The following is a 12,211-nucleotide window of genomic DNA, read 5'->3' on the forward strand; positions in this document are numbered from 1 at the left end:
TATATATATATTTTCCTGCTCTAAAGAAATATCTCTGTGACTTTGTGCAGCTGAGGCTGCTTTGCATTGAACTGTCAAATAAATAGAGCAGTAAGAAAAACAAGCAAAATAAAAACCCATAAGACTGTAAAACAAAATGACAGTAAAAAAATAAAAAAAAAAGTCAGTTAATTGTAATAAAAGCAAGATCGTATGTTGTTGATAGATATTTTGGAGAACCTCTTTGATGCTCATGCTAAAACGATGTACATGCACGACTATGATACTTTCTAGTATTTTGAAATAATGAATTCTAATCAAAAAAGACATAATAAATTATTATTCTGAGTGGAGGCACAATGCTAATTACCAGATAAATTACCATGTCAGTCCACTCCACCTAATGAGGCCAAGCTACCAATACGCTCTGAATCTTACTGTGATTTAAACATGTATATATTCTAATGCGGTGCACAAAACACAACTTAGCTTTTTTTTCCCAGTCTCCTCCTAAATCACCTTGCCAGGCCACACTGCTAATCAAAATAACCTTTTTCCATTTTATGCAGATGTCGTCCCAAGGACGAACCCGTCAGATCAAAGCAAGGCGCTCCTTTTTCAGTTCGATCGTGACGGTTCTGGTTCTGAAAGTTGTTGAATTCATCCTTCATTTTTCACTTTCCCCTGGTAGATTTAAGGAGGCAGCGGGACTCAGAACAAGTCCGTAAAATCCCTTTCTTTACACTTCTGAGAAACTGAACAGGTCTTGAGTGATATTACACCTCGTTTCCCGAGCGGCACGGCACAGGTCGGTGCAATTTTGTCTGATCCACTACAAAAGTGGCCCTCATCGCACCAATCCTCCTGGGTCCCCTTCAGTTGTCGATACTTAGGGCAGTGGTAGGGTATGATTAGGAGAGCTAGTGGCGTCACACACAACCCAGTCCAATGATTGGGTGACAGAAAATCATCCCTGCTTGTCAAAGTTTGACCTTGACATTTTTGATTTGAAGCTTGGCATCTCACCAAAAAAACCACGGCCTTGTCGTGAATTGAAAATGGTGGTCGAGATGTTTTTTGTTCAAGGAGTTTGCAAGAGCCACCTCCGCCCATCCGTTGAGGTAAATCTCTGGGCCAATCACTAAATACAGACTATGAAAGAAAGTCAACAGAACTGTTTGTTTACCAAAGAACATGCACAATTTGAGAATGCAGTATTTCACATTTAAGCAAATGTAGGTATTTTGATGAGCAATGGACAATGCAGCCACAGTGAAAGAAAAAAAAAAAACAGGAGCAATCAAACGGAAAAACTCCCAACGGTTCCAAATATTTTCAGTGAACATTAACGCAACGTTATCTCAATTGAATAAACAGCGGAGAACGAGTGATTTCACAGTCAATCGGAAGAAGGCTCCGATCTACAAGGGCAGAAAAATGTGTTCATGCATGAACACAGCCTTCCCGTTGTCTTTTCTGCTTTTTCTTTCCATTTTTCTCCGTTCCCCGAGTCGCCTGAACTGTCACATTGGGGTAAATCAAATCAAATTTACCCCAACGTAAAAGCAGCTTCTCCTCTGCTCTGCTTCTCTCTCCGCTCGCTCCACTTTTGAGCTAATCTCGCTGTCGTGTTCTGGAAACCTGCAACCGAGCCTGCTGCTTTAAAGGGTTACATCAATCCCAGAACAAAACACGCCCACCACTAACACCTTGAGCGCGTCAGAATCCAGACTTGGGAGCGCTCCGCGCTCTCATGCAGCAGCAAACGGTCCGGCCTATCAGTGTTTTAATCAGTTTAGAGGGAACAGGAACCACATCAACGCACCGATGGGTGGAAGCTTGCGGTTTGTAGGCAGAAATCACAGCCTCCCTGCTGAGAGGCTGTCATATACTGTATTCCTGGCTCAGTGCTTGCTCTCCACTGTTCACGCTCAGATGCACCATCCGGAGACAGAAACAGAAACGCACTGTGAAGATGAGAGAACGGGGATTCTGCGTAAAACTTATAAAGAGGAACTCTACGCCCTAATGCGATATCTCTGTCCAATGATACACCTACAGCACAAACACGCCTACATCCCCGTATAAGAACCTTGCGTCTCAGCAGATCTAATCCGAACCCCTGCTGATAAATCTGACAAGGACAGAGCGCGATCGAGTGCACAGGAGAGAGAGACCGAGTGTGGAGGTGGGCTGGCAGAAACAATAACAAAAAAAAAAAAAAACCTCCTCAACAGCTGGGAGATTTTTTTTCTCCAGCAATTGGACCTTCTTTGCTTGATATTTGTCACGATTTGTCGGGTTGCAACCACAATGTTTTGCACATGTTATCTGGAATTTATGTGATGGAGGAAAAAGACGCTTCGTTTTTAAATTATTTTCTTTTCCGACTCCCTTTACTTCGACATCCATGAATAAAACAGAGGCAGGAGAAAAAATTTGATTGTCAAACAAAAAGCGACAAGAAGTCCAGCTTCAAGTTTCAGATAAGATCGCGACTGAACATCTCAGAAAACATGCAAAACTCTAGATTACCAAAAAAAAGAAGAAGAAAAACATCGCTGTTCAGCACGTCCCCCACAACAAAACACAGTGGTGGCAGCATCATGCTGTTGAGATGTGTTATTTTAGTAGGGAGCAGAAAGCTAGTTGGAGCTAAATGAAGGGAAATCAGAATAAACCTGTAAAACTGAGGTGGAGGACACCCACACTAAATGTAAAGCCAGAGCTACAACGGAATGACTTAGATCACATATATGTCATTTAGACTGGCCCAGTCAAAGTACAGACTTTGATCCAAATGAGAATATTTGCAAGACTTAAAACTGTGATATAAACTGTGATATTATGCAAAAAGTCTACTGGTAGAAGCATGCAGGCACGTGCAGAGGGGGGAGCTGGGGGTGCTTGAGCACCTGCCCTTTTTGCTCTTTGCCCCAAAGTGCCCTTTTGGTCAATTTTTTTTTTTTTTGTATTATTATTTCCTAAGCCCTCTTCTGACACATAAAAACATGTGCTAAAATTCTTTGCTTTTTTGTTTCTTTTTTGTATAACATAATAAACCGGTCACCTTGTTACCTTTGACCTTTTTCCCGTGACGCAATTGCCTCTCGCGCAGTGAGATAAGGCGGCTAACTGCGGAGCTCAACGTAACCAGATTACAGAACAATTTTTGGTGAATTAAAAAAACGTTTTTGGTGAATAAAGTGGAGTAGACTTGCTACTTGTCAGATGACGGAAAACGTTGAACGTATCGTTTCTGCTTCAGCTCGGAGTCGCGGTTTAAGCAGAGAGGTAATGAAATACAACAGACACTGACAGGCCTCTGAGTCTGCCTTTCTCTGATGAACTACTGAGCGGGAGGAGACAACCAGGTGAGGAAAAACTGTTCTCATCTATCGATCCAGTATTTCTATCATACAGATATTAGGCTGTTGTTGTTGTGCTATTAGCTAGCTGATAGCTAATGACTTTGCTAGCAAAGCTAGATAACTAAAAGCTTCTCCCCTGTATCTTTAATGATATCATTCTTTAGTATCGCTTATGCAATAAGGGCACATCGCCCGTCCAAAACCGATCATCTCCATAATGGATATATGTCCGATCTTCTAATTTCCTTTGCTGCATAATGTACATTTAATTTATTCTGGCATTAGGTAAATGTATCTTGAAGGAAAATAGCACTTAAATTAAAGTCCAACAAGGATATTCATTTAGAATTAAAAATAGCTCACCCTGAATTACCAGGATAGATATAATGAATGTAATAAAAGTGTATCATTAATGAAGGGGAAAAAAACTCAACCCAGACTTTAAGTTTAGGGTCTGGTTCGCAGAGTATGAAGTTAAATTTGTTTCCCAATTATTCAATGGAAAAAAAAATACGAACCTCAGTTAAGTAAAATAAAATTGTAATCAAAACTTTTGCAATTGTAATGATACCTTTAAAAAAAAGTTTTGTTTAAAATCCTTTTTTTTTTAATTAACTCATTTTTACCAAACATAAACATTTATTTGCACACATCATAAATCTTTTATTGTGATTTTAGGCCCTGCTCAAGACGTCATGTGAGAATCACAAGCAAAACTTTGAGTCACAAACAAAAACTTAGAATAACAAGAAAAGATTTCTAACAAGCGCAAGTGTTGTGCAAAAAAGAAAGTTAACTTCATGAGTCAAAAATGTGTGATTTAAATTTTTAAAAATGTTTTTTTAAGCAAAACTCAGTAGGCTTTTCTCATGGTGACATGCATTAACAATTCAATTTTTGCTTTTGTTTTTTTCATTTTTCTGCAGTTCCACATTAAAGTTTGATGCAGCTCTGCTTTCCTGAATGGACCGTCTTCATCTCCACTGCAGCAAACAGGCAGCTCTTTTTTTATAGATTACTGTACACTAAAAGGTTGCATTGTGCCCTTGTCTATATTTTAAATAGTGTAATTCTGTAAAGACAAAATATGTCTGGTGGTCCAGCTCTGATTTACATATCTTGCTAAATTGCGGGTTTGAATATTGAAATACTTTCCTATAACAAAATAGACCTGCAGAAAGAAATTACTAATAAAATATCTTACATAGGCATAGTGTTATGCTCTATATGGAGATGTTCGTTAGCTTTGATTGTATATCTCACAATTTTGTAATTTGTCATTGTTTATTAAACTCTGAAAGCTGAGTGGCTTTGTTAATATTCTGTCTTAGAATGCGGTTAGATATGCCCTTTTTGTGTTGTTGAGCACCTGCCCCTTTAGTGGTCTCTGCACGGCCCTGGAAACATACAACAGCTAGAATTGTACCCACTTACCACTCTGTGCTCGTCTATCATAGAGAGTCCCAATAAACATATTGAAATTTGGGTTTGCAGTACGAACAAAATCTGAACATTGTTGAAGGGGCATGAATACTTCTGCAAAGCACTAAAGTTAGCACCATGAGCACAGCTCTCACCTGCCGTCCCTCTCCGCAGCTCCACCCTCGATGACGGTCTTCACGAAGATGCCCAGTTTCTCCAAACCTGCATCGGCGCCGACGCCCATCCCGATGATACTGATCCCGAGGCCGTCTTCATCTGGACACACATGTTCATTTCGATATGCAATTCAGGTGGAATTCAGCAAAAAAAAAAAAGTTTTTTTTTGTTTTTTTATCAATAGAATCAGTTTGGAACTAATCCAAAAAAAAAAAAAAACTTTAGGAGGATATGTGGAAATATTGTTCAACAGAGGCATTTAAACATCAATAATACATTGGTTAGGAGCAGAAAGAAACATTTACGTTCAAACGGCTTCACGGGAAATAAGGAATTGGCTGGAAGAGAACTTCTTCCAGCCCCCTTCTTTAGTTAATTATTTACAAGCTGTTCGGGTTGCATAACAGTTAGTCGATGGAGGAATCCTACAGCGTTCTCAGTTTCTGGGCAATTATGATCTGCATCATGGGGAAATGCATCAGCAGAACAAGACCAGTGGAAAAAGAAGCCGGGGGGAGCCGATGACGCATTCTTCACAAATGCGTACATGCAGGGGAATCTCCGTGCTTTTCTTGGGAAAAACTAGGAATATTTCTAGTACGCCACGTTAGCAAACGTGAATATTGTTAATAATAGTAATAGAAAGCATCCCGATGACAACCCGCGCGCGTGTGTGGGTGCTTCTGTGTCTCTCAGGTGTAATGAGTAACTGACAGACCGGTTTCCTCATTAAGATGTTCTTTCCCACCTTTCTCCAGTTCCACAGGGAAGAGTTCCAGTTTCTCCACCCTTTTCTCCAGCTCGTACTCCGCCGAGGAGGCCACGGGATCCACTTCCTCGTTACGCCGGTCGTAGTCCTCATTGGAGTAGGTGTTGAACACCTAAAAAACAAAAATAAATAAAAATCATGGGTTAAATTTAAGGCAACATGCAAATATGTATCAGTGCTTGTTTTGCATTTTCATATGTAACAGGTGGAAAAAGCTCTATGCCAACAGAATGTAAAATTACTATGTATGGTTGGGAATATCACAACAAATCTCTTCAGCTTGAACAATAAAACAATGCGATTGAAAGAGTTCCTACGCATTTTTCATGCCATAATGTCAGACTTTTCCAGACCAAAAATTACAGTTTAATAAATATCTTAGCCAATTTTTAAACTGCAAAATAGGTTAAAAGACAAATGGACTGACCTCTGGAATTATGGTATTATTTATACGCACTTTCCTAGACTTCAGAGGAACCCTGTATTAGTTGTAATAATTCAACTTCTTAACAGACTGAAACATTACAACAACATTAACCAGCCACAAAAAAAACAAAAAACTAAAAAACTAAAGTGTAGAGGACCATGGTAGGGTGATGAATTAAGCTTGTTCTTCTCCCCCAGTCAGCTGTCACTTCACATCTCACCCTTCCTTCCTGCAAGCTGCGCTCCGCAACAAGCAGAAAGGACGAGACGCAGAGGGGGCAAAGCTGTGCACCGGCTGACTCGAACGTGTCACGCCGCTTTGCACCAAGCTGACTGCTAATTCTGAAGATCGAAGTAAATGGCTCTGCAAAATTGTTCGAGCAGACACATAAACATGCCAGGCGGATGTTTGCATGTCATCGCCTGATGTGTCATTGATTGTGTTCATGACGCGAATGTCAGCCCGTCACCCACACGGACTGCGGCCGCTTTTATTAAAATTGGTGGCAACCGCCCTGCTGTGCCGTCTCCTTGTAAACAATGATTTTTACAAAGAGCTAACCAACCATTCATGACTTCGTGACGTCAGTCATTAAAGAGTTATTTAGAACGCTGCTAAGGGGATCAATAAGGCATCATGTTGCAGCACATGCATTGATTAAACCCGAAGGCCAAATTTTGACTTAGCTACTTGGGATGTGTGAGTAAGGATGGAGTGCGAGCTCGGCAAAGCGAGCGCCTGTTCTCTGAGACATTGACAAATAACAGGGCTCGAGACATTATGACTGCACGTGTCTTTTCTTTAGCAGATTTATGACTAATATTACTACGAAAGCAAACAAGCAACAAACTGCAACGTCTAAAAACTGGCCCCTGTTTATGAGACAGTAGCTGTGCGTGCAGCCAGTGGACAGAGTGGCTTGGTTTCTATTCCGTCCTCTATGTGATCCAGAGTGAGCGGCATCCTTGACCTCGCCTGCCATCAATAATTCAATGGCATCAACAGCCCTGCATTCATAACACTTCCATGCAAGAAAGATGCATGCATGTAACTGAAGTCTCACACGCGGTCACCAGCACATAACGCTAAGCAAAAAGGAGGTATTAAATGCACCTAAAAACAAGCAGAATGTACTAGGGTTATTCAATCATAGCTGACATTAGAGTGATTTTATTTTATTTTTTTGAAGTATTTGGAAAAGTCAAGAAAACACTTCCTTTTAACAGCTGTCAGGCATGGTGAGGACGGCACCATGTGTAGGGTCTTTTTTCATGACCTGTGTTGCTGGTGCACATCCTTGCTAATGGTGGCTGTAAGTAAAACTCCCAGCAAGCAATTTGCACAGATTTGCTTCTAACGGAGAGAAGTCACCTTAAATAGGTCTCAGTCCTCACCATAACCTTAAAACGAACGCAGACACACACACAGACACGCACACGCACGCAAGCAGTGCTGCTGACAAATGCTAACACCAGCACTTGTACTGTCATAGACATCCAACGCCGCTATAGGCAGTCAGGGCATTCCCTAATGGCCTCCCTAAGTCACTGTGTGCTGTCTGCAAACACATTACCATGTGGATAGCCCACTTGAGAGAGAAGAGGAGGTCATGAAGGAAGATAAGGACAGACGAGGGCGGATCTGTGAGGCAAGGAGAGATGAAGTGGTTTGGGGTGCAGTGATGGAGAAAAACGGGGAGAGAGGAAGGACAAAACATTCAGAAAAGGCAAAGGATGAAGAGGAAAAGTGCTGATGACTCGGAGAGCGACGAAATAAATGAAACTGTGCGCGCGAGGGAAACAAAGAATTGAAAAGTGGAAAGGGATTCGGACTGCGCCAACAAAGAGGAAGTATTTACCCACGAGACAATGACATCTGATAGTGTAACTAGCAACACGTCTCCATCCTGCCGAACGCAGACCAATTTCCTGGAAAGAGCCGACCCAGCATGGCCAGTCGATGCTGTAAAAATCACACCTCCAAAAATCTAAAACAGGATTTAAAACACTTCCCCAAAAAAACAAATCCACTGTCCAGCTGTCTAAAAGTCACGGCCGTAATTCTAGCATCTGGCCTCACAAGAGTGAACAAGTACCTGCTGGTTGTTTTGAGGGACTGGAACTGCTTCGTTTCAAAGGACACACTCTTCCTGACCTTGAGCTGGGCCAATTACCGTACCGGTCTAACAGAACCACTGATGACCTCATTTATATTTTATTGAAAACAGCCCATCTAGAAACCCATAACAGCCAGGAATTTTTATCTGTAATAATAGTGTTGCACTTAACTGCATTAAAACTAGATCGATAGATCAGTAGGCAGACAGATACATAAAAGCTACTACCATAAATAAAAAGACTACAAACAGCAAAAACACATGTACACTAGAACCACAATAAAATCAAAATATAAACCCATAGTGCACATTCTCGGATATATTCCAGCGAGTAAACACCATTGGTGAGACACCATTGACTAAAGAGTGACATAAAACTGTTTAACTGTGTGTGTGAGTGTGCATATATTATGATTTTGCATATTTGAGATATGTATATTACACAATGACATCCATCTATCAAAAGGAGCAAGTTTAACAGGTCATGTATGATATCTGACCAGCAAATTAATCTGGTAAAAGAGTGCTTTTGGTTTTTAAAAAATAAGAAAGTAACACTTTGGCTTGGGAGATGCTTCAGTGAGACGGTACTTAACCTTGGCGGTATGAGGGGATGCTGCTGCCTGCTGCTTTTATTACCACAGGGAGGGGCGGAACGAGAGCCAGTCCAGACATGTAGTTGGCAACTTTTAGTCGGACAGCTGTGAGGCAGACTGTTCAGGTCTGCTGCTCGTTGCTAACGGCTACGCTTAAGTGTTAATAAATTACATGCATATATTAGTTAGCATAGGTAGTAAATATATCACACCCCAAGTGTAACTACTTAATTTTTATTTACATCATGCCCATATTTCAAAAACAAACACGAGGCAGCCCGACTTTACATGTGTTACTGGCCCAAAATCTGACAGGTTCACTAAGCACAATTTTACATGTCACTATTTTTGGCAAGCATAATCCAATACATTGAACCTTTTAAACACTGGTATCCGTTATCAACTGAGAGAAGTGATGACCACAAACATCTAGACAGCTTCATTTACTTTCAGGCACAGCTGGGTGTTCCCTGGGATATACTCGACTGTAATCCAGTTTCTAGTGAAGAGGCTTTAGTCGACTAAACGCGCCGCTCTACCGCTGAACCGAAAAAGTCTCTTGGAGGGTTTACCACAACACAAAGTCATTTGCATGTTAATGTATTCGTGTGCTCTTGCTGCAATCCTTCAAAGCTTTGGAAGTGACTTTGTATCCAAGCACTAACCCATTTTCACAAGGTAAGTATTTGTGCAGTATAGTTCTATTAGTTCTTGTTCAGCTTAGCTTTTGTAACTACCCAGAGATTGACATGTAGTCTCTTGGAAAAGTCTTCATGCCCCTTTAACTTTTCCACATTTTGTCACCTTACAGCCACAAACAACACAACGTACTGATCATTCATTAAGTAGAAGGAACAGCTCATACTGTTTTAACAATATTTTATACATAAAAGTCTGAAAAGCGGAACTGCATTGGCGTTAGCCAACTAGGTCAGCAATTTAGGATTACAGCTGTGAAATGATACGTCTCTACTAGTGTTGTATACAAGCTCATTCAGATTGTTTGGGGAGAACAATAAACGTCAATATTCGTCTCGGCTCAGCTTCTCAATTGAATTTAAGTCTGGACTTGCACTTGACCATTATAACTTGAACATGCTTCGATGTAAACCATTCCAGTCAAGCTCCGACTTTCAAAGCACCTAAAAGGATTTCTTGATTGATTCTCCTACATTTAACTCCATCTTTCTTACCATCCAGTCTGCACAGGCTACCTAAAAAGAAATTCCCAATTTCCACTCCACATTTAAATCCACGCGAGTTTGAGATTGAATTGTTGCATTTAAGCGTGAACACCTTTGCAAGGAGATGCATGGTCAAGCTACTTTTGCACAGGCCAATCTGACTTCTCCGTCAGCAGCTGAAAACATGGTAAACCCCCCTAAACGTCATCACGTTATACCCACTCCGTAGTTGTAATACAGAGTCACCTATTAATCCAACACATGTGGTTTTTGGGGGAGTTTGGGGAGAAAATCAATCAGCCTGGGGAAATCCAGGTTTTCACAAAACATGGAAATCTTTAACCAGAAATAAAGGCTCGATCTGAAACTAGACCTGCAACGTTCCGACTGTGAGGAAACTTCATATGTTTGTGGCTTAAGATGATCATCCTTACAGGGGACAAAGTACATCTTTACGTATGGTCATTCTTGTGTTTTGTATTTTAATTTATTGTAACTATAATGTGAACTTCCTTTTATAGTATTGCATTATTTTGTCATTGTTCTCCATATTCCACAAATAAAACAATACAAATAATATGTTACACTTTGCATCTCATTGCCTCCCATTTCCATTTGACAAGGTTTACATTATTTTCATACACAACACACGGATCAACGCTCCCAACTCCAAAAAAACCTCGAAAATCCACATGGCGTTTATAGCTGCGAAAAGCTTCAACTGCAAATATGGCAGCTGGGTTCAGCAGTTCCACTTGAACAGACCAGCTCGTTACTGGAGCTGCTGTGGCACAGCAGATGTCTGGAAAGCTGCAATTTTAGCCCGGCATCTCTTTCTGTTCCTTTGTTTGAATACACATGTACAGCACCTAACAGCAGTACTCATACAACTTGACATTTTTCACATTACAATGGAAAAATTGCATGTATTTTTATTTCTTTTCTTTTTTTTCTATGCTTTTAAAGAAATGACAAATACAAATCGGAAAAGCGTGTTTATGTTCTCAGTTCCTGCAGGTCAATCCTTTGGAGGACCAGCTTTGTTACAATTAGAAATCCTTTTTGAGCTTCGTTCCTACTGGCTTTGCACATCAAAACAACCAAAACTGTTGCCAAATCTTCACAGAAAAAAAAGCTGAATTCAGTCAGACTGAAAAGAGAACATCTCTGTTGGAGTTAGGTCTGCACTTCATGGTTTGATCTAACCTGTTCTACTGCAGCTCTGATTGTAGGCTTAATGTTGTTGTCCTCAGTCTCATTTTTTTTTTTTTTTTGCAGTCTTTAACAAATTTCTTCAAGGTTCCCTCTAACAACATGTGGAAAACTTCAAACAGAACTTCTGCTTATTGTTTACTTCGCAAGGTTTGTTGCACTGGATTTTATTCAGAGCGTCAGAGTAAAAGGGGGCTGAACACAAATGAATTTGGTCCACTACACAATTATGTGTTTACATGACAAAACGGGAGAAATGCTCTCATGGCAACAGGTTTTCGAGTAAAAATAATAGGACTGCCAGGCACTTCAACTCCAAAATACACAATTTTCCCAGTTAACAGAGCTTCCAACAGCAAAAATGTTGAATGCAGTTGCTCTTGAACAGACCGCCTTCTTTTTTTTTTTTTCATCTCAAGGCTTCACAGTCTAGAAGAGATTGATTTTAGTCATGAGGTACAAGGTTTATTGGTGCCTGTGGATATTGCTGCAGCTGGCAGGACACTGCAGAGTCCTGGGCAGCTGGATATCAGATAAAAGCCGCTCTATGTCTTTACACATATACAGGAAGCTCAATTCTTGGAGGAGAGCATTTGCATTTATATAAATGTCATTAATAAAAAGGGAATTATGAGCCATGCATGCATGTGTTCCGAGGGAAATACAGTCTGATTCGAGCTTAACATGCTGTTCTGATGGTTCAAAGTGCTGAATTTTTCACGTTATTAACTATTTATACATGCTGAATCATGACAGAAGTCGAAGCTTTGCTGATGTGCATCTCCGCTCAGCCGTGAAGTGATGCAGCCGCAGGGTTCCTCCGATGGACGACGATGAGCCGAAGGATAAGGCTGTTCAGCAGAGAGAGAAACGGCAAGAGAAACAAATACGCAAAAGAGATAAGAGACGAGATGGAGAGAAGGTGGACTATGAATTAAAAAAGAAAAAAAAACAGAGC

At 40.6% G+C, this 12,211-nt stretch overlaps 1 protein-coding gene across 5 annotated transcripts in view; it reads right to left on the reverse strand.

The window, feature by feature from the left end:
- The window catches only part of ppp1r9a (protein phosphatase 1, regulatory subunit 9A), a 54,528-nt gene that overhangs the window by 23,528 nt on the left and 18,789 nt on the right, over nt 1-12,211 (reverse strand). For all 5 annotated transcript variants that reach the window (XM_008421726.1, XM_008421729.2, XM_008421728.2 and 2 more), the window contains exons 3-4: nt 5,698-5,830; nt 4,928-5,048 (exon numbers count right to left, since the gene is read on the reverse strand). In XM_008421726.1, coding sequence (XP_008419948.1) covers nt 4,928-5,048; nt 5,698-5,830 — 254 coding nt within the window. The remainder of the gene's footprint in view (nt 1-4,927; nt 5,049-5,697; nt 5,831-12,211) is intronic.

This window comes from Poecilia reticulata, linkage group LG11, assembly GCF_000633615.1.
Source record: "Poecilia reticulata strain Guanapo linkage group LG11, Guppy_female_1.0+MT, whole genome shotgun sequence".
Lineage (NCBI taxonomy): Eukaryota > Metazoa > Chordata > Actinopteri > Cyprinodontiformes > Poeciliidae > Poecilia > Poecilia reticulata.